The sequence below is a fragment of the Carcharhinus amblyrhynchos genome, chromosome 6 (genome assembly GCF_965287045.1).
Source record: "Carcharhinus amblyrhynchos chromosome 6, sCarAmb.v2.hapA, whole genome shotgun sequence".
NCBI classification, from domain to species: Eukaryota; Metazoa; Chordata; class Chondrichthyes; order Carcharhiniformes; family Carcharhinidae; genus Carcharhinus; species Carcharhinus amblyrhynchos.
The window spans coordinates 86,448,156-86,473,828 of NC_137329.1; the positions used below are offsets into that span (position 1 = coordinate 86,448,156).

The 25,673-nt window shown below is 41.6% G+C and overlaps 1 protein-coding gene and 1 non-coding gene across 7 annotated transcripts in view; one reads left to right on the forward strand and one right to left on the reverse strand.

The window, feature by feature from the left end:
- LOC145344070 (FYVE, RhoGEF and PH domain-containing protein 4-like) overlaps positions 1 to 25,673 on the forward strand; it is a 252,417-nt gene that overhangs the window by 187,532 nt on the left and 39,212 nt on the right. For 5 of the 6 annotated variants that reach the window (XM_080190864.1, XM_080190865.1, XM_080190868.1 and 2 more), the window contains 3 exons: positions 7,951 to 8,119; positions 12,382 to 12,883; positions 19,466 to 19,555. In XM_080190864.1, the coding sequence (XP_080046990.1) occupies positions 7,951 to 8,119; positions 12,382 to 12,883; positions 19,466 to 19,555 (761 nt within the window). Of the gene's footprint in view, positions 1 to 4,523; positions 4,603 to 7,950; positions 8,120 to 12,381; positions 12,884 to 19,465; positions 19,556 to 25,673 lie in introns of those variants that run through there. The other variant, XM_080190869.1, reaches the window with a different exon arrangement.
- On the reverse strand, positions 25,110 to 25,213 carry LOC145344627 (U6 spliceosomal RNA). Its single transcript, XR_013886924.1, has one exon. It is a non-coding gene; the product is annotated as a U6 spliceosomal RNA (small nuclear RNA).

Below are 25,673 nucleotides of genomic sequence, written 5' to 3' on the forward strand. Positions count from 1 at the left end.
GGTGCTTGGACCAGGCTGTGCAGGTGGGGTTCAGGTCAAGTGTCTCCACTGGAATCGGGATCATGTGGCTAGTCTTTGCTTTGTTGCTTTTAAAAACTTTGAACCAGCTCTCAGTATGTCAATTTCAAAGAGCTGTCAGTTTGCAGGGCCAATCTTCTCTCTGTTGCATTTAAAATGTTTGAAGTGCTTTGTCACATTTCATGTCCCTTTAACTTTTGCAACACCCCTGAGTGGCAGCTACTGGTTCCTTCAGAGGAGGGACTATGATTGGTTATTTATACAGCACTTCATGACCCATTAACTCTGAAGTTCTTCCTCACGAGCTCATTTTTTTAAGGTCTTTTAAATTCTATTCTGAAGTGCTTCCTAGAAAGCTCAGTTGTACAGTCTGAGTTTATTTTTTAAAGGAGATTTTTTTTTCTACCTCTGTTGCCTGAACAGCATGCCTTTACTGGAGGTTGGTTTTAAACAATACAAACAACCATTCAGACACTAAAGTGCAAGGGTTCCTCATTGAGAACCTTTTTGCAGCCACAGTTCAATTCTCTGGATGGACATGATGACAAAACTGGGGGTTCGGAGGCCATTGTAACCCCCCATGGACATGGCTGGACAGTGCCTTGGCACAGCCCCTGGCATCCTAGCAGTGCCAAGGTTGCTACTGCCAGCCTGAAAGAGTGGGAGAAGGGGCCTGAAGGGGGTGGGACTTTTGACGACTCCATAGCAGGGTGTCACTCAACTGCGGGTTGGGGAGTTGCTGGTTTGGTTGATTTGGGGGATGGGGAGCCTAATGTTGGCAACTGGAGAGTGGGTCTGCAGCATTATGCTGAGACCAGGGTGTCCTTTAAAAAGGCTACCCTGATTTCTGAGGAGCTGCACTTTCCACTGTCTTTAGGTCCCGCATGTTTCATTCACGGCAGAAATCACTCCAAGCTCCAAAGAAATGCCAAAGTTTTTAAAATTTACTTATTAGTGTCACAAGTAGGCTTACATTAACACTGCAACGAAGTTACTGTGAAAATCCCCTAGTTGCCACACTCTAGCGCCTGTTCAGGTACACTGATGGAGAATTTAACACAGCCAATGCACCTAACCAGCATGTCTTTCGGTCTGTGGGAGAAAACTGGAGCACCTGGAGGAAACTCATGCAGACATGGGGAGAATGTGCAGACTCTGCACAGACAGTGATCCAAGCTGGGAATCAAACCCTGGTCCCTGGCGCTGTGAGGCAGCAATGCTCGCCACTGTGCTACTGTGCTGACTGGGGGATTTTCATAGTAGCTTTGTTGCAGTGTTAATGTAAGCCTTACTTGTGACTAATAAGTAAACTTCAAAGTTCCGCACAGACAGTGACCCAAGCCGGGAATTGAACCCAAGTCCCTGGTACTGTGAGGCAGCAGAGCTAACCACTGTGCCACCGTGCTGCCTTGGGTGAAATTATGATTGAGATTGAGCCAACCTACCTGGCAGGAAGTGCGCCACATTTCCTGTTAGAGACCACACTTGGAAAACCTTCAGGAAAATTGTACCCTACATGTTGGGTACAAGAACTTCTGCAATCGCCTCTTTCATAAAGCACTGATAATACACATTGCATCTTAAGTGGACATAAGAAAAGTGCTCTAAAAGATTCTTGGTGGATAGGCCTCCTGCTAAAGGCCCACGTACTTCTCTGCCTCCCTCTGTGAACAGTTTGTCCTCTGCAGCCCTTGCTTCACTAATGCTACAGTCCACTTTGAATTGCAGCTATTCCACCTATGAGTAAGTGATCTCACTGGGACACTTGCAGACACAACCAAGGCCTTCCCTACATGCAACACCACTCCCTGCAGACTGCACTGACTGACTCATATCTCTCCAAGCACTTCCACAAACTCAAACAAGGCCAGTTGCAATTAATTAGCAGTGAACCTGAATGTTGTTGCTGATTCCTTTAAACAGGTGAGAATTCTTCCTGAGGTGAACAGCATAATGTGTTTAGGAGCTGGGATAGCTGGAGCATTGAGGTCAAAAATGGCAGACGTTGTCAAATCAAGAACTTGTACAAAAGATAAAATGCAGTCTCAGACAGTTTAGTTTTGAGGCCCATCCTTTTTCAGTTCCTTCCATGACCAGAACAGTAATGAAAAAAACAGCAGAAGTTCAGAATAACAAATCTTTGTCATAGTTAAGTTTATAAACTAAAAAATGGAACTCTTTTGCACCCATGCTACACATTGACTGATATTATGATCTGCTTGCTCCGCATACTTCTGGATCACACTCTTAATGTTTGCCTGTTATGTATAACAGTCATTATACTTCCAGCAAGTTTGTTCAGGGCAGAATGCACTGGAAGTGTATATATACAGTATGGATGCTGTTTTGGTGCAAAAATGACCCCTGGAGCACTGATAATATGGACACCGTGGAAACTGGAGCGGAGCTGATTTCAATATTTAAATTTGAATTTCCATCCCATTAGCAGGCTGGGCCTGAAGTCTCCGGGCCTGCAAGCGTCTCTACTACCCACCAGTACCCCCGCAAGGAGTGGTTTACTCATGTGGGGTTTACAACTGCTTCCCACCAACGGGGAACAGGTGGCCAACCCAGCCAAAGGGAAGAGAGACCTTTGAGGCTAGGTCTGCCCCCCCAGCCCCCCCAGGAGGTTGGAGGTATGGTGGATAGTACCAGCCTGGCCCCCTGGCATTGCCCACCAGAGGTCAGGGCTGCCAGGGAGAAGTTGGGAGGATGCATATTGGGGCTTGCCCATGGAGGGTTGGGAAACAAGCAATGGTAGGTTGCGGCGCTGGCGAGGGATTGGGAGGCCAAAAATTCAGAGCTACTGTACATGCGCTGATCTTGGCACTGACAGATCAGCGCATGTGTAGAGGCCCACTCAACGATATGCTGCCTGCCTCTCCCACAGGAATAGGCCCTGTCCACTGATCTTCAGTGTGAATCCCAGTAGGACTCTCTGAGCACTGCAGAGTGTGGGAGATTCATTCCGATGGGAATTACTCCCATTTTCATGCGCATTGGGGACATCGAATTTTTTTGGATGAATCTTGGCCTTTGATTTTTGGGGGGAAATTCACCCCCACAATGTTTTGGCCTCAACGGTTTTCTGTAGAAGTGAATTCCATAGGCTTACCACTCTCTGGGTGAAGAAGTTTTTCCTCAACTCGGTCCTAAAAACTTACCCCATATCTTTAGACTATGACACCTGCTTCTGGACTCTTCCACCATTGGGAATATCCCTCCTGCATCTACCCTGTCTAGTCATGTTAGAATGTTATAGGTTTCTATGATATCCCCCCTAATTCTTCTGAACTCCAGCGAATATAATCCTAACCAACCCTGTATCTCCTCATATGTCAGACCCACCATCCAGGCATCAGTCTGGTAAACCTTTGCTTGCACTGCATCTTGCAAATACGTTCTTCCTTCAATAAGGAGACCGAAACTGCATACTATATTCCAGGTGTGGCCTCACCAATGGAGATTGCTACTAATCCCCCTACCCCCACTCCCACCCCTACCCCCAACAACCTCACTCTCGATAGTGTGTGACTCCTTCCCCAGTTTCCACTGCCCCCCCCCCCCCCCCCCCCCCATCTCCCCATCCCTGCAACTTCCTCCCTCTCAATGGTGTTTGGCCACTTCCTGGTTTCCCATCCAACCTCTTTCCTTGATGGTGTGGTAATGATTCCACGGTGTCTTTCTCTCAGGAATGTCAGCTACTGTGATATATTTTTCGAGTCAATGCTGTTATGTAGGAAATTCCGATATCCAATTTTCGTGTAACAATATTCAGAACCAGAAAGGAGCAGATGTTGGAATTGATAGCAAAATTGGATCATTGACTGCCAGGAAGTACCTTAAAGTTCCAAAATGGAGTTTGCAGCACATGCTCGCACTTCTGATACAAAGTGTGCTGACTGGTGGCTTGATGCATATTGGTGAGGGGTTAGTAACACACACATACTGATTCCCAGAAATGTGCAGTGTAGGCAAATCATCACATCAATCAGTGAGTAACATTAATCTGATGCCAATGATGTGGTCTTAGAGAAATAGGCTATAATCTGCATCCTGTCTTCCTTTTAAAGAAATTGTGTGATGACAGAGTGAATTAGGTGGGAATGCACTGTCATTCTTTATAGTTTCAGCCAGCGATGGATCACCTTGTCCTGTGAGAGTGAGGTACATGTGTTGGCAAGTATGATGTAACTTGTTTGGTTGGTGTGCCTGCCACAGCTGAATAGCAGGCAATGTGTGCAAGCTGAGATATGCATGTAAGTCTTGCAGCAGTGTTAAGTGTGTGAGGATCTGAAGATTGTGGAGAGTTGCTGTGAGTGAGACTGTTGATTGGAGGAAGGGAATATGGTGAATGAAGAATTATGCAAGACTATTTGTAAGGTTATGGCATGTGAAGATGCATTCACTAACCACTTATATGAAGTCAGTCATTGAAATCTGCGTGACACTTTATTCAGGCCCTTGGAGCGAGTTTTCTGGCATTGACCATGACAGCTTTGTGCCTGGAAGGTTTTTGACCCCCTGATGAAGAACAACCTGTCTCCACCTGTGCACCCTCTGCAACAAGGCCAGCAGTTCTGGGTGGGAAACCTTTTTTTGGTGCATGCTTTCTGCTGTTTTGTACCATTTCCATGTCTCTTTCTGTTCATAAATTCCTGTTTAACCAGTTCCAGCTGCTGTCCAGCCAAAATGCACCTCTCCTTTGAGATGTATGGGTTTGCCATAAATAGCACAGGATAGCTTTAAGTGATGCCAGCCTCTCAGGAATTTAGACTGCTGCTAACTTGTGTAACCACCCAGCAGCGCCTAGCACTAGACTGCATATCACTATGTGTTACCCGCATTGCCATGAACGGCAGAGGTTAGTCATAATTTGCAATCCCCATCCCTGATTATTCACCTTTTTCCAAATGTTCCTCTATTGCGTTTTTTTCCACTGTAGGACTTTTAAAAAATGGAAGCTAGTGGTCATTTACTTTCCTTTTCAATTTACATATTTCATGGGGAAGCGAAAGTTTCATGTGGTTTTGATTTGAAAGTCCAATTTCATCAGCTTTAAAATATAATTCCATTGTGCAGTGCAGATAATTTTCCCAAGCAGTTGTGACTTCTGAAGGTATTTATTTGTGTATGTGTGTGCACGTGCATGTGTGTGTGTGCGTGTGTATGTATACATTTGCATGTGCATGCATGTGTGCGCATGCACATGCATGTGCATTTGCTAGTGCGTGTGTGTGTATGTGCATGTGTGCGATTGCACGTTTTGATTTGATTTATGGCTGTCACATGTATTAACATACCATGAAAAGTATTGTTTCTAGCGCTCTATACAGACAAAACATACCGTTTCCAGAGAAGGAAATGAGAGAGTGCAGAATGAAGTGTTGCAGTCGTAGCTAGGGTGTAGAGAAAGATCAACTTAATACAAGGTAAGTCCATTCAAAAGTCTGATGGTAGCAGGGAAGAAGCTGTTCTTGAGTAGGTTGGTACATGACCTCAGACTTTTGTATCTTTTTCCTGAAGGAAGAAGATAGAAGAGAAAATGTCCAAGATGCGTGGAGTCCTTAATTATGCTGGCTGCTTTGCCGAAGCAGCGGGAAGTGTAGACCGAGCCAATGGATGGGAGGCTGGTTTGCATGATGGGTTGGGCTACATTCACAAGCTTTTGTAGTTCCTTGCAGTCTGAGGCAGAGCAGGAGCCATATCAAGCTGTGATATAACCAGAAAGAATGCTTTCCATGGTACATCTGTAAAAGTTGGTGAGAGTCGTAACCGACGTGCCAGATTTCCTTAGTCTTCTGAGAAAGTAGAGGCGTTGGTGGGTTTTCTTAACTATAGTGTTGGCATGGGGGGTCCAGGACAGTTTGTTGGTGTGTATGCCTGCATGTTTTCATGTGTGTAGATTTTCTCTTCTGGATCGCTGAATGAAGATATGTAATAATGAAGCAGATTCTCGGCAGTATTCTGTTCACCTCTTCGAGTGCAGATTGTACGCATGACCTGATTCAGTGTGACACTTAAAATAAATATATAAACAACAGACAAATTGAAAGATTTAATTTGGGGAGAGAAAATGTGAAAGTGGAACGTAAGCTTTGCTGAATCATAGAATCATAGTAGTCCATTCAGCCCATCATGTCTCCAGTCGAGCATTATGACTTCATGCCATTCTGCTGCCTTTTCCACACATTGTTTTCTTGCATATTGTTTCTATTCAAATAATAAAGTAATACCCTCTTAAATGCCTCAATTGGTCTTGCTTCCACTACACTTCCAGGCAGTGCATTCCAGACTCAGATCACTTGTATGATCATCAGACTGTAAGACATAAGACTGTAAACAGCAGTAGGCCATTTGACCCATCATGTCTGCTCCTCCATTCAATGCAATCTTGACTGGTCAGAAATGATGACCCTCAACTCCACTTTCCCACCTCATCCCCATAACCCTTGATTCTCTTTCTGATCTAAAATCTGTCAATCTCAACTTTGAGCATACTTAATGACCCAGCCTCTACAGACCTCTGTGGTAAAGAATTCCATAAATTAGTTTCCCTCAGAGAGAAGAAATTCCTCCTCATCTGTCTTAAATGGGTGATCCCTTATTCTGAGATCATGCCTTCTGGTCCGAGGCTCCCCCATAAGGGGAAACAACCTCTCAGCATCTACCTCCTCACAGTTTACTGTATTCCAAATTTCATATCATCCCCAAGCTTTGAAATTGTTCTCTGCTCATCAAATCTAGATCATTAATATGTATCAGGAAAAGTCAGGGTCCCAATTCCAACCTGTTGGGTCTCCACTGCAAACCTTTTCCAGCCCAACAAATATCCTTGACCGTTACTCTTTGCTTCCTATTATTCAGCCAATTTTATATCCATGTTGCTTCTGTCCCTTTTATTCCATGAGCTATAAATTTTTTTCATAAGTCCGTTGTGTTGAATTGTATCAAATACCTTTTGAAAGTCTGTGTACAGAGGTCAAGAGGTCTTCTGTGACCTCTTCAAAAAACTCCAGCAAGTTAGTTAAATGTGATTTCCCCTTCCCTGTTGGCTCTTCCTAATCAGCCCACATTTTTCCGTGTGACTGCTAATTCTATCTCAAATAATGGAGCAATTTTTAAAAGTAGCATCTTGTCCTTTTGGCTAAGATGCAAATGAGATCAATCCTTGGAGGAGGAGCTATGCCTACTCCAATCAGCTTGGATCATGTAGATCAAGCCCAAGATATGAGGGAAGAGCCCCGTCTTGTCAGCTTGGATCCGGAATGTCTCAACTTGTTAATTCTCTGAATTGGACTTGATTTGGTTGAATTGGATTTTAAAAAATTGTTTCCGGAAGCTTTCCCAAGGTGTGGAGAGGGAACATGAGTGTCAGGATCATTGATAAGATTAGGTTGCCAGAGCTGTGGAAAAAGAGCATAGAGAGAGAGAAAATAGATGGAAGGAGGGATGGATGAAGTCAAAGGACAGAATCAAGGAGATGTACATAACACTAGATGATGTTGTTTTATGAAACTTCTTATGTTTCTCTGGAATCTGTAGAAATTGCTGGTAAGTCTGACTGGAAATTCAGAGTAACTTGCTGTTTTTGCCTTTGGGATTTAATTGCTTTGTGCTAACCATGTGGTATATTCAGGGATGTGTTTGACACAAACTCATACAATGGAGTGTGTGATTATTACTAATTTATTTACAATTTGTTTTCCTTGGTTAATAATCATATGAGAATGCAAATAGTTTTGATTTTCATGAAAAAAATGTAATCAAATCAACTTGTAAGTAAAAGCAAAAAGATCCCCAAGCTGGAAAACTTGTTGCTGCAAAATCTTGGCCTAAAAATCACATTGCGTCCATTTTTGATTGTTGGCCATTTTCTGTGTCAAAACAACTCATGAATCATAAATGAATCATTCCTTTCTTTTTACTCAGTGCCTCGAAAACCTCTACACCTTCAGAATTCAACAAAAAAACCAATCCAAATTCCGGAAACGAAGGCATTGTACAGCGTGCAAAAGAGGATGGAGACCTTACCATCCAACTCGTGCCAGGAGAAAGTTGGCAAGGTGTCTGACCTCATAAATCGATTTCAAGGAGGCAGGTAATACACGAAGATTGTAAACTAACCGTTATATGTATACAGCCACTTTTACTAAACCAAGTCTTTTCCCCTTCTCATGCTATTCTTCTCCTGGCAGATTCTTGCCTTATGTTCACATACTTTTCCGCATGGAAAAGTAATTCTCAAGCTTTTTACATTTTAATTTTGATATTATTCCACAGATCAACCAGCTGAAGAAACTCACTGATGCTTTAACACTGCATTACTTTTCTCAAGACTTAGCATTTTTAAATACTGTCATGATGTATAAAGGGCAAAACAATATTTCAGCATAATTTGATGTCATAATTAGTCAGAATGCACAAAATGTTAGGGGAGCCAGAGTTCCAGTAGAAATATTTTTATTTTACTTTTCTTTCCACATGGGCCAGGAGGTATAGGAATGTTCCTTGGCCTTTTGGCTAAGAACAAACATTTGATCAAGCCTAAGAGGAAGTGCAATGCCTTATCTTGTCAGTTTGTATCTTGTTTGTCTCTCTTGAGGGGACCATGAGTTGAATTCAGTTGGAATTTGAGTTTGGTTTTTAGAGTAAGTAAGGAATGGACTTGGGTTTGCCAGGTTTACTCTGAGCATTGGCTTTGTAACTTTAAAATTGGAATTTCTTTTTAATGCCCCTGTAGGCACTATAAGGGATGTTTTACTACCCTACACCCCAATCATTTCCCAGAGGAACAGCCTCCTGAAAACCCCTCCCCATGACTTATTGTGGGTGGCACTGTGGCACAGTGCTTGGCACTGCTGTCTCTCAGCTCTATGGACCTGGGTTTGACCTGGCTTGGGTCCCTGTCTGTGTGGCGTTTTCTCTCACAGTTCAAAAGATGTGCTGGTTGACTGCATTGGCTGTGCTAAATTCTCCCTCAGTGCACCCGTTCAGGCGATGGAGCGTGGCGACTAGGAGATTTTCACAATAACTTCATTGCAGTTTTAATGTAAGCCTACTTATAACACTAATAAGTAAATTTTAAAAACTTAGGCATTTGTTTCAAGCTACGCCATGAATGAGATCTGGGCTCCCTGGTCTCAGCATAATGCCATGATGTGGGTATGCCGGCATTGGACTGGCGTAAACACAGTAAAAAGTCTGACAACAGACTAGGTTGGACTAAAACCTGGTGTTGTCAGACTTTTTACTCAGCATAATGCTACAAACCCACTCCCCAATTGCCCGCTTCAGGCCCCCCCCCGCCCCCAGATCAACCAAACCTGCAACCCCAGCAAGTGAGCAGCATCCTGATATGGGGTCAGCAAAGATCCCATCCCTTCAGCCAGCAACAGGCTCACTCAGAATGTTGCAGGCAATGTGTGTATGGTGGGGGGGGGCCTAAAAACACATCCAAAAGATGGATCTGAAGCTCTCCCAGTTTGAAGTCTGCCTAGCACTTAGACAAAAAATCGTGAAACACTACCCCTGGTCTCTGTGGAGAATAGTAGTGATTTCTGCTGGCTTCATGTTGCACTGATGTTGGTGGGGGAGAGGGGATGAAGCAGAGTGGGACAGAGGAATTCAAGGAGCCGGATGAATCCAGTTTCAAACTGAAAATGTATATTTAATAGAATTATAAAGGTTGATAGCATGGAAACAGGCCCTTTGGCCCAACTTGTCCATGCTGCCAAGTTTATACCATTAAGCTAATCCCAATTGCCTGCATTTGGCCCATATTCCTCTATACCAATCTTAACCATTTAACTGTCTAAATGATTTTTAAAAATCAAAATTGTACTCACCTCTGCTACTGTCTCTGGCAGCTTGTTCCAGACACTCACCACCCTTTTTGTGTGAAAAAATTGCCCCTCTGGACCATTTTGTGTATCACGACTCTCACCTTAAACCTATGCCCTCTAGTTTTAGACTCCCCTCCCTTTGGGAAAATGCCCCTCATTATTTTATGGACTTCTACAAGATCATCCCCAAGCCTCCCATGCCCCAGGGGGATAAAAGTCCTGTCTATCCAACCTCTCCTTTTAACTCAAAGCACCAAGTCCTGGTAGCATCCTAGTAAATCTTTTCTGCACTCCTAGTTTAATAATATCCTTTCTATAATAGGGTAACCAGAACTGTAAGCAGTATTCCAAGTGTGGCCTCACCAATGTCTTGTGCAACTTCAACAGGACATCTCAACTCCTGTATTCAATGTTCTGACCAATGAAACCAAGCATGCCAAATGCCACCTTCATCCTGTCCATCTCTGACTCTAGGAGCTATAAATCTATACTCCTAGATCTCTTTATAAGTCTCCACAATGCCCTACCATTAACTGAGTAAGCCCTGCTCTGGTTTGATCTACCAAAATGCATCACTTTGCATTTATCTAAATTAGCCTCCATCTGCCATTTGTCAGCTCACTGGCCCAATTGATCAAGATCTGTTGTAGTCCTAGATAACCTTCTTCACTGTCCACTATGCCACCAATTTGGTCTGTTCACATTAGACATTATTAAATGGTTTTGTAAGCAGTTTGATGCAACTGAGTGACTTGCTGGGCACTTTTGTAGCACAGTTGAGATTTAATCATATTGCTATTAGTCAGGAGTTATATATAGACCTGACTGGATTAGAACCGCAGATTTTCTTTCCCCAAAGGACATTAGTAAATCAAATGGGTTTTTACAACAATTTGGAAATTTTGCAGTTACCATTACTGATGATTGCTTTTAATGTGATAAAATAGGGAGGTTATTGATAAAAATGTGAGTCAAAGTGTAATTGTGGTGTGTGAATTAAACCTTAGCTTGACCACATTCAGTGTTCTGCAATGTTTTGAGCTCTGTACTATAGATGTTGTGACACGAGAGAGGGTACTACAGAAATTTAATAGAATGCTGCCTTGAATGCAGAAATACGTGGATAAAGAAGGAAAAACAAAGACGTGCCAGTGTACTAAAAAGAAGGGGAAGATAACACCTACCAAAATACAATGCTGAACACATGTGTAGAAATAATTGGCTTTGTAGTGGAAAGCAAAAGTACATTCTCTCTCTGGTGATGCTGTTTTCCACCTTGTCTCATTGTTTAGTTTGAATGGGGGCCACAGAGACTTGCTTTCTTGCAGCTAGTTTTACATTTGCTTTCAACGTTTATTTTAGAAGAGGATATATTGACTTAAATCTAATTGTATTTTTGATTTAGGAGTAATGGAGAAAACATTGAAAACACTTACACAACAGAATCTGCAATATGGCCAACAAGGCTGGTATGCATTTGAAGTTTCTTCATTGGTTTGGCAAAAATAAGGGCTAAATCGTGGAGACTAGCGAGCAGAGTAGCCTTTACTTTAAAATGTTGTTTCTCCCTCCCTGTTTTCGCCTCTGTTCACCTCTTATTGCTCTTGACAGTAATAATAGTGACAGTGTGTTGTTATATATTGTTCACTTAATGGGATTGTGGTGGAATTGAGATTGTTGCATTCCACTTGGTATTAATGGGTGTGGCAGTTTGGTTGGTATGTTCTAGTCGATGGTATTGGTGTGAGTGAGATGAGTCGTGGCCAAAGCAGGGCAAAAGATAGGAATGGTCTGAGGATAAGTGCATGCTGTAGTTAGCAGTTTCCCCTGTATATTCCTGTAACTCCTTTTACAGACTCCTTTTACAGACTCCTTTTAGGACTCCTTTTAGGACTCTACTCATTAAGAACAGCTGATAGCAACCAGGTTATTGCAACTTGGAGGATTGGATTCTCATTTTGAGTGTAAGCTAAGTAGAGTAAGCTCAGAGAACACTTACTAATGAAAAGGAAGATCAACAATGCAGCCTGCACCACCAGAGCACCTTACGATAATTTGTCTGAGGAACGGTACTGTTTGTATTTGTTAGAATATCTGCAGTTTGGACCTTCATTACGAACAGTGCCAGAATCTAACTGGGTCACTTTCAAGAGAAAGGAGAAAGAAAAAATATTATGAATTATTTCATTTCTATTAGTGCACTGAACTATTTTACAGTCGCAAATAAGTTATTTATATTTGGAAGTTGCAGTCTCTTATCGCAATACAACAGAGACTGATCTTAGTTCAAAGTTCTCTTATATGATTGCTTGTTTTAGCAGGTGTATTTTTATTTTATAGAAATGGTGCATTAACCCACTCGGGACTGTACTTCTGCAATATTGCCAGAAAGCAAAAATAAAGAAACCAACTACTTCAGTTATCTTTTTTCCTATTTTGTAACACAGTGGTATGCAAAAGAAATGTAATGTTATTTCACCAGTGAGTGGAAACTAACAATAGCCTAATATTTTGACAGCCCGGCTAGCTCTATTGATGAGAAAAAGGATGGTCAAAGTGGATCGCGTTCCCCCCGAAATTCTGCAAGAACTTCGATTCTCAACCAACCAAAATTCCTGTCAGATCACCCTATACTTCAGCGACAGAGGGCAGACACAGGGAAATCAAATCATGTAGCAGAATCTGCCCCAAATACAGAAGGGCAGCCAGCCAATGGACTTGTTACACCACTCCCAACAGATTGCCAAAACAGCAGCAGCACTGAATCCAGTATTTGTACAGTTGATTCAACAATGGATAACAAGCAATCAGACAAGAAGCAAAATGCTGCTACCTTGAATCTATTGCCATCCACGGACCTGTGCACAAAAGCAGCTAACCACCACGTGGCTCACAGTCTACATGGGAAACATGAAGAGGAGTCACGGACAGAAACACAGAACATTCTGGACTCAAAGAAAATTTGGAATGGAGAAATCCAAAAAAAGGAAAATGAAGATGAAATACGTGTAGAAAAGAAGGTAAAGAACCTTTTAAAGTTGATTCTTGGAATGGCCCTGTTAACAATGTAGCTTATTAATGCGAGAGTTTTCTTCAAATGTTCGTCTATAAAGAAACTACTGTACTATCAGCATAAATTTGCCCACCACCAATGCATGTTGTATGTAGTTATCTAATTAATTTAAAATGGAGAGGGAGGGGTGGGAGGAGGTGCAGGTTGAGGTCAAACAATGATTATACATCATTGACTGCAATGGAGTTCTAAGTCTCACACAAAATAGATGACCCAATAATTATTACATTTGAAGGGGCACAAAAGGGGAGCAAGATACATGCATAAAAGGAAAAGCGGAGGATAGGTTTAGATGAAACAGGGTAGAAGAAGGCTCTTGTACACCATGGACTAGTTGGGGCAAATGACCCATTTCTTTGCTGTAAGTTCTATGGGCTTTAACAGCATGCATTGCACAGATGCTGTTTACTCCAGTTCACACTTCTGTCACTTCCCCATTTCTTCTGCTACATTCTCCATTTCTTCCTGTTCCACTCCTCTCGCCTCCCTTTTATATGTCACCTTTGCTGTCTTGAAACATTCAAGATTATGAAGAGGCATGACAGGATAGATAGAGGTTGTTTCACCTGACTAGGGGATTTGGAACAAAGGGGCCAGTGTTTCAGGGTAAGAGACCAATCATATAGGATTGTGATGAGAAGAAAATTCTTCAATTGAATCTTTGGCATTCTGTACCCCTGAGGGCTCTGGATGCTCCATTGTTGAAGATAATTAAGGCTGGGATAGAAAGAATTTTCATCTTTCGGGGAATCAGGGATAGGGAAAATGGAGTTGGAGCCTAAGATCAGCCATGGTCGTACTGAATTGTGGAGCAGGCTCAGTGGGCTGTATGGTCTTCATTTTTTTATGTTTCCCATACCCACAGCTATGCCTAGACTTTCTCTTTGAGAAATTCGCCTACTGGGCTTGTACTCGTTAGAGTTTAGAAGAATGAGGGGAGATCTCATTGAGACGTATAAGATGATGAATGGGATGGACAGGATAGAGGTGGAGAGACTCTTCCCGCTCAAAAAGACAGTAGGACTAGGGGGCACAACCTCAAGATAAAAGGGGGGCGGTTTAGAACGGAGTTGAGGAGGAACTTCTTCACTCAAAGGGTGGTGAATCTCCGGAATTCTCTGCCCGTTGAAGTGGTGGAGGCTGCCTCGCTAAATATTTTTAAGACGCGGGTTGATGGGTTTTTGATAAGAGAGGGGATTAAGGGTTATGGGGAGAAAGCGGGAAAGTGGAACTGAGCAGCGACAGATCAGCCATGATCTTATTGAATGGCAGGGCAGGCTCGAAGGGCTAGATGGCCTACTCCTGCTCCTATTTCTTATGTTCTTATGTTCTTATTTTTCCTCCAGCCTCAAGTAATTACTCATTAGTAATTTCAATCTCTCAACCCCTTGTCTTCTAGCCTCTGATTGCCGTGCTCTCCTATTCTCCCCAAGTGTCATAATCTGCTTTGACAAAGGGTCGTCTGATCTTGAAATATCAGCTCTTTTCTCTCCTTACAGATGCTGTCAGACTTGCTGAGATTTTCCAGCTTTTTCTCATTTGGTGTCATAATCTATCATTTTTACAGCAACTCCAATGACTTTGGTATCTCCTAGGGCCTCCCTATGGCCTCCCTATTTCCATGATATTAATCACTGACCAGAACATTTCTTACCACTTCCTTGTTTCTCTCACTACTCTCATCCCTCTTCCAACCACCTTTCCTTCTACATTTGCTCCAGGGAGAAAACATTCAACACACATTTGCAACTGTACTTTTAAATTCAATAGGCTAGTTTTTGGTCCACCATTGTACATCTACACTAACTGTGTTTTCAACCATACTTTCACCTCCATCTTTTGAAGTCTTTATCCTGATGAAATGTTCACACTATCCCATTCTAACTATTCTCTTTATGGCCCCAATCCACTTCTGCAAGCCCAAGGCAACAGAATTAAGTGTATTTGGCACACAAATAATTTAGCCAAACAAAGCCAGATGTCACTGGATCGTATCAAATTCTGTCATTCTTCACTGCCAGAAATGTTCAGCATTCCAAGATCAGCTTGCGGAGCAAAACTTGCCATTAACAACTTTTCCATGGTATATTTGTTTCCTAAATTCCTTTTCCCAGCTTCCTCCAACCTGTGTCCAGCAAGTGCAAGAAGCTCTTGGACCTCATAGTTGCTAAGCTTGAGGCCATCCTTTCAGTTGCCTCTCCTGCTTTCCTCCTGCCTAACTTTAGAACAAAGAACAAAACAGCACAGGAACAGGCCCTTCGGTCCTCCCAGCCTGTGCCGATCACATTGTCCTACCTAGACCAACTGCTTGTATCACTCTAGTCCCCATGTGTTCATGTGTCTATCCAGATAAGTCTTAAATGTGGCTAATGTATCTGCCTCAACCACCTCATTTGGCAGTGCATTCCAGGCCCCCACTACCTTCTGTGTAAACAAAAAAAAATCCCCCGCACATCTCCACTGAACCTTTCCACCCTTATCTTGAACTTGTGCCACTTTGTAGTTGTCATTTCTGCCCTGGGAAAAAGCTTCCAACTATTCAACCTATCGATACCCCTCATTTTATAAACCTCTATCAAGTCGCCCTTCAGCCTCCGACTTTCCAGGGCGAACAATCCCAGTTTATTCAATCTCTTCTCAAAGCTAATACCTTCCATTCCAGGCAACATCCTGGTAAGCCTTTTCTATACTCTCTCCAAAGCCTCCATGTCCTTCTGGTAGTGTGACCAGAATCAGACACAGTATTCCAAATGTGGCCTAACCAACATTTTATATAACTGTAACATAATTTGCCAACTTTTGCACTCGATGCACCATCCGATGAAGGCAAGCATGCCATATGCTTTCTTCACCACCTTTTACACCTATGCTGCCACTTTCAAGGGCCGGTGGACCTGTACTCCCAGATCTCTCCCTGTGTCTCTGTCCTGATGGTTCTGCCATTTGTTTTATAGCACACACCTGAATTGGGTCTACCAAAATGCATCACCTTGCATTTGTCTGGATTAAGTTTCATCTGCCATCTCTCTATCCAATTTTCCAGCCTATCTATATCCTGCTGAATTCTCTGACAATCTTCATCGTTATCTGCAACTCCGCCAGGCTTAGTACCATCCACAAACTTGCTAATCGGACCAGCTATGTTTTCTTCCAAGTTATTTACAAATATTACAAAAGGCAGAGGCTCCAGCACTGATTCCTGTGGAACACCATTAGTTACAAACCTCCATTCTGAAAAACACCCTTCTTCTGCTACCCTCTGTCTTCTATGGCCAAGCCAGTTCTGAATCCACCTAGCTAGTTCACCCCTGATCCTGTGAAATTTCATCTTTTGCACCAGCCTGCCATGAGGGACCTTGTTACTAAAGTCCATGTAGACATCATCCACAGCCCTTCCCTTGTCAATCATTTTTGTCACCTCTTCAAAAAAAACTCAAATTAGTGAGACATGACCTCTCTTATACAAAACCATGCTGTCTGTCGCTAACAAGACCATTCAGTTCCAAATGTGTATAGATTCTATCTCTAAGAATCTTCTCCAACAATTTTACTATCACTACTTACTGGCCTATAATTGTCTATGTTATCCTTGCTACCCTTCTTAAATAACAGGACAATATTGGCTATCCTCCAACCCTCTGGGACTTCACCAGTGGCCAATGAGAAAACAAAGATTTCTGTTGGAGGCCCAGCAATTTCATCTCTTGTCTCTCTCAGTAATCTGGGATAGATGCCATCAGGCCCTGGGAATTTGTCTACCTTAATGCTTTGTAATTCATCTAACCTTTTCTCACTCGTAATGATGACTTGTTCTAAAGGGTTTACACACCCCTCCAAAACGCCATCAATCGATGTGTCCCTCTCCTTTGTGAATACTAATGCAAGGTACTCATTAAGGATCTCACCTACTTCCTTTGGTTCTACACATAATTTCCCTCTTTTGTCCTTGATGGACCAACTCTTTCTCTAGCTACCTTCTTTTTCCTAATATAAGTATAAAATGCCTTGAGATTCTCCTTAATCCTGTCTGCCAAGGACATTTTGTGACCCTTTTTGCTGTCCTAACTTCCTGTTTGAGGTCTTTTCTACTTTCCCTGTATTCTTCAAATTCTTTATTTGTTTTAGTTGGCTAGACCTCATATATACATCTTTTTGCTTTTTGACTAGACTCGCAATTTCCCTGGTCATCCACGGTCCCTGAATCATACCTTCCCTGTCCTTCCTTTTCAGGCACATGCTTGTCCTGCACTCCAATCAACTGCTCCTTAAAAGACTCCCACATGTCAAATGTGGATTTACCTTCAAACAGCCTCTCCCAAACAACAGCCTCCAAATCCCGCCTAATTCAATTGTAGTTAGCCTTTCCCTAATTTAGCACCTTAACCCAAGGACAACGCTCGTCCTTTTCCAGGAGTATCTGAAAGCTTACGGAATTGTGGTCACTGTTTGCCACATGTTTCCCCATTGCAACTTTGATGACATGGTTAGGCTCATTCTCTAGTACCAGGTCCAGTATAGCCCCCTATAGTCCCCTCTCTAGATGGCTATCCAAATATTGTTCCAAAAAACCTTCCTGGACACGCTTAACAAATTCCTCACCATCTGTACCTATCAAGTTAAGCCTATTTATTTCCAGTTCTCTCTAATGTCCTATCATTAATTTCATTCTTTCTAAGCTAATGACTTCCTTCTATGCTGCTGACATTGTAAACAGTAACCTCTCAACAAGAATTGTTCCACCACTCTTGCAAGTAGCAAGCTCAAGTGAAACATGTTGAGCAGACAGCAGTGAATTTGGGTGAGTTTATATAGAGGGAGAGGAAAAGAGGGTAGTGACTTTCGAGGAGAGGGAGAAAGAGAAGCTGAGATGGAGGTTGAAATCACAAGGATGAGAAGTTGCTGAGCACAAAGGCGAAGAGAAGAAAGCAGAGAAGACACATAGCACTTACTTGGGTTGCTGATACAGAACAAGAACTTTAAGTCGTACGAAGGGTGCTCAAAGGACAAGTTGCCAGAGAAACAGGGAGACAGCCCAAGGTGTAATTTAAAAATGGGGGTTACACCATCACTACAATGGTTTAATTAACTCTTTGTTTGAATTTGTGCTTTTGGGTTTCCATCAGAGTGGATCTAATCAAAGTCACAAATGGTGTTCTGTCATTGTGACCTGGTGGTGCATTATCCCTTATCCTAATTTCTTTCTGCATCTTGACATGGTTGATCACACTATCTTCCTCTGTTATCTAACTCAGCAAAGTGCCTTCGCAAAGTTTGATTCTTACGTATCCAATCACAGACCACATGTCTCCAGCAATGGCTTTCATTCCAATCCTGCACTACAACACCCATAGCCGTAGCAACATAAGAACAGGAGTAGGTCATTCAGGCCCTCTTATCTATTCTTAAGATCATGAGTAATCTACTGCAATGCCATTTTTTCCATATCTTCAATGTATTTGTCTAATAAATAACTAATGACTTCAGTCTTGAAAATTTCAGTTAAACCACCATCCATAGCCTTTAGGTGGGAGAGGGAAAATTTCCAATATCCTTTGTGTGAAAAGAATGCTTCCTAATTTCACATCCAACAGGCCTACCTCTAATGTTTAACATTACATCCCCTTATTCTGGATTTCCCCACTGGAGGAAATACTTTCTTTTTATCTATCTATCCTATCAAATAACTTAACATTTAATCAGATCACACCTTAACTTTTTATACTTGAGGGAATACAAAATAAAAGTGTATGAATCCTGTCCTCAAAATTTAACCTTTTTAAACTCAATATTATTCTGGGAAAACAGACAGAAAGTGCTGAAAATTCTCAATAGGTCAGGCCAGTGGAGGGAAGTTAACATTACAGATGGAAGACCGAACTTCAGGGAGAAATGAGTTGACATCCTCAAAAGCACACTAGGCCACCCACCATTCCATATCCTTTGCTGTCTATTCAGTCAGTGGAACTTGATGCTGGCACCACTGTATTTCATTGAATGTCATAACATCACCTGTTTCTCTTTTCCACCTTTATGCTGAGAGAGAAAGAAGGAACAAAGGGAAAGCAGAAACAGAAACTTACGTTTTCCTTTTTATAAAAAATATCTAACAACAATTAATTTTCAATGCTAATGAGGTTTGTCAGCAGTAATTCTCACTTAGTGCATCAGAACCTCTCACTTAATCTATGCTTGTCTATGCTTGATTAAATAGGCATGGACCTTAAATGGCTCCAAATTAGCACCTTCATGTAACTTTAGGCCAGCCCTAACTTTCTGTGGCAAGTTTAGTTGGTATTTACTATGCAAGTAACAACTTTATGTCATCTCAATGTATTTGAATAATGAGCCAGATTGTGAGATCCTATTTTTAGCAAAACGATGGTGCCTGTTTCCATGTTTAATCGTGCACCCACCCTTGTCTGAATTTTTTGTAGCATTTGAGTGTGTATAAAGGCGAGTGCCGTCAACTGTTATCTTAACGGATTCAAGCCTGAACTTGCTCTTAAGTGTAAATTGTGTTCCTTTATAGGAGACAAATGAAGAAAAGCTTTACAAGATTGCTAATGAGCTTCTGCTAACAGAAAAAGCTTACGTCAGCAAACTTCATCTCTTAGACCAGGTTAGTGATGAACTTGTTTGGCATTTGTCTTTCTTTCCTTTGGCAAGTGTGCTTATGGCTGTTGTTTTGCTTATTTACGTGGATCATTATTATCTCACTATTTGAGGGATTTCGCCAAGCACTTATTTCCTACATTAAATTTCTATACTTTATTAGTTATAAAAATCATTTTGGGATATCCTGAGTTAATGAAAGGCTCAATGAATTCAAGACTTTTCTTTTTCCCTCCATTTTTCTTCTTAAATGAAACATTTGGGATAAAACTGAAAATTTCCACAAGGAATTTATTTAAAAGATCCATCTTATTGCAGTTTTGTTCGAGTCAAAAACTATAGAAGAAAATCAGTCATTTTCATTTTAGATTACTTCATTAAAACTAACAGATTAAAACAAAACCTTATTTGCCTTTTAATAGTTTGTGAATTCTTTGACTGCATATTACTATGCAGTGCAAGAGGATTGCAATATGGAAGAAGAGTGAATTAGCAAGACAAAGTCAATCTGATTTGTTTTTGTTTTGCATTTGACAATTGCAATTGCGGGTCATTGATGCCTGCTGAAGAGCAGAAGTTGAGTGAAGACAGAACTGAGTTCATGTGGTCTCTTCCCACAGTGTTTAAATAACTTGCTGAAATTCTCTGTGCTCACAAAGGAAGAATCAGATTAGACAACAGCAAAACTCAATGTACAAAGAAGAAAAACACTCTGTCTGTCAAGAGGGGAAAAAAAACCTTGACGTCCACCATAAAGTTATTCAGGAGAAAACAGGAAATGCAAATATTATTTCAAATGGTGGGCATTTTGAAAATGTATGATCTCTACAAATACAAACCTGTAGAGGTGGTTGGAGTTGACATCACTGGTAATGAAGGATTTAACAGTTATTTGTTTCTTATATCTTCAAACATAATTGTCCCCTTTGGGTCATATTAGAGAACACAGTAAAAAGTCTGACAACACCAGGTTTTAGTCCAACCTATTTATTTGATAATATACTCACAAGCTTTCGGGGTTAGGACTAACCCCGAAAGCTTATGAGTATATTATCAAATAAATAGGTTGGACTAAAACCTGGTGTTGTCAGACTTTTTACTGTGTTTACGCCAGTCCAACGCCGGCATACCCACATCATCATATTAGAGAAGCATTGGAAGGATTAGCAAACTGATTATCAACTTGTTTGAACCACATCATGAACGCTCCTTCCATGGCTGATAAGTCTTGCAGAGGGTATGAACTCAGAGCTCCTGGCTCAGAGATAGGGGTGCTACCGACTGAACTACAAGATCTCCGTAGCAGCTGTTGTGAGGATGGAGATCAAGGCAATCTGGTTGAAATGATTAATTATTTAAGGAGAAACATAATATTTGTCTCTGCCATTACCCAGCAGCTTAAGTTGAACAGTTAGATTAAAGGGTTGTTTAGGCAAGTGAAGGACACTTCAATGTACAAGGTTTTCATTGTGCCTAGCGATAATTAACCAGACAAGGAACAACCTGTAGAGAATGAGAGACAACTTCCAAGAGATAATCAGCAGTTGTTTCTTCATATCTGGTGGGTGTGATATTGTGTTCAATATTTAGCAGTTCACCAGAACAGACTAGTAACTTGCAAGTAGTATGAACACTTGAGTTGCGGTAAGCTTTGTATGGTGACAATTATGTGACTTTTATGATCTTGTGTACCCATGAAGTCATTGCCTTCAATTGCAAATGTTTCTATTTCTAATGCATTTTAGGGGACCTATGTACAGTACCTGCTTCAAGGCTACCTTAGATTGGTAATTGAACATTGAAACGAAGAACATTTATGGCACGGAGAGTCTATTCAGCCCACCTATCTGTTCTGGCTGAAGGAAAGCTATCCAGCTTTACTCCAGCTCTTGGTCTGTAGCCCTGAATATCACAAAACTTCAAGTGAATCCATGTATCAGTATTTTTAAATGGGATGAGTGTTTCAGCCTCTCATGTTCTTCCAGGCAGTGAATTCCAAAATCCTACCACTAGGATGGCATAGTGGTTAGCACTGCTGCCTCACAGCGCTAGGGATCCAGATTCGATTCCAGTTTTGGGTGACTGTGTGTGGAGTTTGCATGTTCTCTCCATGTCTGTGTGTGTTTCCTCCAAAGATGTGCAGGTTAAGTGAATTGGCTGTGCTAATTTGCCTCAGTGTCCAAAGTTGTATAGGTTAGGAGGATTAACCATTGTAAATACGGATAAGGCAGGGGGGTAGGCCTGGGTAAGATGCTCTTTCAGAGAGTTGTTGCAGACTTAATGGGCCAAATGGTCTCTTTCTGCACTGTAGGGATTCTATGGTTCTGGGTTGAAAAAAAACTTCTCAAATCTCCTTCTGCCAAAGAGTGATAATGTCATACAGTACAGAAGAGGCATTTCAGCCCTCCAAGTCTGCATCAACAAGACTTAGATTTAAAGTAAGTTTTGTAAGCATAGATTTAAAGTATGCTCCCCAACTTCACCTGTTATTGATCTCTGCAAAAAGAGAGAATTCCTAACTCTTCACTCTACCCAGGCTCCTTGTAATTTTGTACACCTCAATTAAATCCCCCCTTCGACTCCTTGCCAAAAAAACTTGATAACAAGGGACAACTGAAAGATACGATTAATTGCAAGAACATTCCTCCTTTTATAACAGCAATTTATAGTAGTAAGTGATAATAAAATATACATATTTAACATTTATTTTCCAACTGGAACTTTTTAAATGAGAGTTCTTGGTGACATTTTTCTGTGCTTTTAAATTTCATTTGTTCTCCTATTAAATGAAGTAATTGAAGAGAGTTGGCAGTGATAAAATGTGTTCTGATCAGTGATATACTTATTTGAAGAAAATGTTAAAGAATGCAAGTTTCTTGACTCTTCACAGCAGTGGCCCCAGTAGTGCAGCCGCATAGCAACCCAGCCATATTTTTGAAATCTGAGTCTGATTCTTTACAAGATAAATTCTGAGGTGCATCAAAAACAAAATCTATTGTGAATTCACCACAAGATCAGTGGGACTGTTTAGTCTGTTAGAGTCATAAAGTAATAGAGGTTTATATCATGGAAACAGGCCCTTCGGCTCAACTTGTCCATGCTGCCCTTTCTTTTTAAAACCCCTAAACTAATCTCAATTGCCCGTATTTGGCCCAGATCCCTCTATACCCATCATATCATGTAATTATCTAAATACTTTTTAAAAGAGAAAATTGTACCCACCTTTACTACTACCTCTGGCAGCTTGTTTCAGACAGTCACCACCCTCTGTGTGAAAAAAGTTGTCCCTCTGGACACATTTGTATCTCTCCCCTCTCACCTTAAACCTATGCCCTCTAGTTTTAGATTCCCCTACTTTTGGGGAAAGATATTGACTATCTACCTTGTCTATGCCCCTCATTATTTTATAGATCTCTATGAGGTCATCCTGCAACCTCCTACACTCCAGAGAAAAAAGTTCCAGTCTATTCAGCCTCTCCTTATAACTCAATTCATCAAGTCCTGGGAGCATCCTCGTAATTCTTTTCTGCGCTCTTTCTAGTTTAATAATATCTTTTCGATAATAGTGTGACCAGAATTTCTCACAAGTGAAATTCCAAGTGTGGCCTTGTCAATGTCTTGTACAACTTCAACAAGATGTCTCAGCTTCTGTATTCAATGTTCTGACCGATGAAACCAAGCATGCCAAATGCCTTCTTCACCACTCTGTCCACCTGTTATTCCACTTTTAAGGAGCTATGAACATATACTCCTAGATCTCTTAGTTCTGTAACTCTCCCAAATGCCATACCATTGACTGAGTAAGTTGTGCCCTGCTTCAATCTACCAAAATCCATTGCCCCGCATTTGTCTAAACTCCATCTGCTATTCGTCAGTCCACTAGCCCAATTGACCAAGATCCTGCTGCAATTGGAGATGACCTTCCTCACTGTCCAGCTTGCCACCAATCTTGGTGTCATTTGCAAACTTACTAACCATGCCCCCTTTATTCTCATCCAAATCATTAATATAAATGACAAATAACAGTGGGCCCAGCACTGATCCCTGAGGCACACCGCTGGTCACAGGCCTCCAGTTTGAAAAACAACTCTCTACAACCATCCTCTGACTTCTGGAAAGAAGCCAATTTTGTATCCATTTAGATATATCACCCTGGATCCCGTGAGATTTAACTTTATACAACAACCTACCATGTGGTACCTTGTCAAAGGCCTTGCTAAAGTCTACGTAGACAACATCAACTGCATTGCCCTCATCTACCTTCTTGGTTACCCCTTCAAAAAACTTATTTTTTGATTTTGATTTTTGATTTTTACTTTTGATTTTCCACTCATAAAGCTGTGCTGACTGTCCTTAATCAGTCCTTGCATCTTTAAATGCCTGTAGATCCTGTCTCTCAAAATACCTTCCAACAATATACCCACCACAGATGTGAGGCTTATTGACCTGTAGTTCCCAGGCTTTTCCCTGCAGCCCTTTTTAAACAAAGGCACAACATTTGCCACTCTCCAATCTTCAGGTACCTTACCTGTGACTATTGATGATTCAAATATCTCGGCTAAGGGACCTGCAATTTCATCCTTAGCCTCCCACAACGTCCTGGGACATACTTCATCAGGTCCCACAGGTTTATCTACCTTGATGCACTTTAAGACTTCCAGCACCACCTTCTCTGTAATATGTACACTCAAGACATCAATATTTAATTCCCCAAGTTCCCTAACATGCATGCTTTTCTCAGCAGTAAATACTGATGAGAAATATTGATTTAGGATCTCACCCATCTCTTGTAGATCCGCACATAGATTATCTTGTTGATCCTTAAGAGGCCCTACTCTTTCCCCTTGTTACTCATTTGCCCTTTATGTATTTGTAGAAGCTTTTTGGATTCTCCTTTGCCTTGTCTGCCAAAACAATTTCATTCCCCTTTTTTCCCTCTCTTAACTCTACTCTACTCCTACACCCCCAATACTCTTCAAGAGATTCACTTGATCCCAGCTGCCTATGCACGTCATGTGCATCTTTCTTCTTCTTGACCAGGGCCTCAATATCCTGAATCATCCAGGGTTCCCGACTTCTGCCAGCCTTGCCCTTCACTCTTAGAGGAATGTGTTTACCTGAACCCTGATTAACACGCTTTTGAAAGTATGCCACTTACCAGATATCCCTTTTCCTTCACACAGACTCCCCCAATTAACTTTTGAAAGTTCCTGCCTGAAAACATCAAAATTGGCCTTGCCCCAATTTAGAATATTAACTTTTGGGACAGACCTATCATTCTCCATAGCTATCTTAAAACTAATAGAATTATGGTCACTGGTCCCAAAGTGATCCCTCATTAACACTTCTGTTATCTGCCCTTCCTTATTTCCCAAGAGGAGGTCAAGTTTTGCCCCCTCTCTAGTCGGGCCATCCATATACTGAATGAGAAATTCCTTCTGAATATACTCAACAAATTTCTCTCCATCCAACTCTCTCATACTATGGCTGTCCCAATCAGTGTTGGGAAAATTAAAATCTCTGACTATCACCACCCTATTTTTCTTGGCCTCTTTTAGTTGAAAAAAAAGGAACACTTCACGAATGTGTGTGTCATCCTTGCACTGGGGCCATACTAATTTACACTGTATTGTTCCAATTTTAGTATATGTGCTGCCATTGGAGCTATCTGTAATCTCCTTAAATATTTGCTCCTCAATTTCCTGCTGACTGTTTGGGGGTCTACATAGTACTATCCTATCAAAGTGATTTCCCCCTTCTTAGTTAGTTCTACCATATAGACTCAGTGGCAGAACCCTCGGATATATCCCCTCTTAGTATGGCTGTGATACTTTCCCTGATCAATAGTGCAACTCCTCGTCCTCTCTCACCTCTTGTTCTATCTTTCCTATAGCATCTGTATCCTGGAACGTTAAGCTGCCAGTCCTGTCCCTTCCTTAGCTATGTTTCAGTAATTGCTAAAATAGCCCAGTCCCATGTACCCATCTATGCCTTGAGTTCACCTGCCTTGCCCTTCAGGCCTCTCGCATTGAAATGAATGTTTAATCTGGACTTCCCTTGTTTAGTCTGGACTCCCCTTGCTCTCTGTCTTATCTGTCTGGTACGAGGATTACCGACACTGCCTT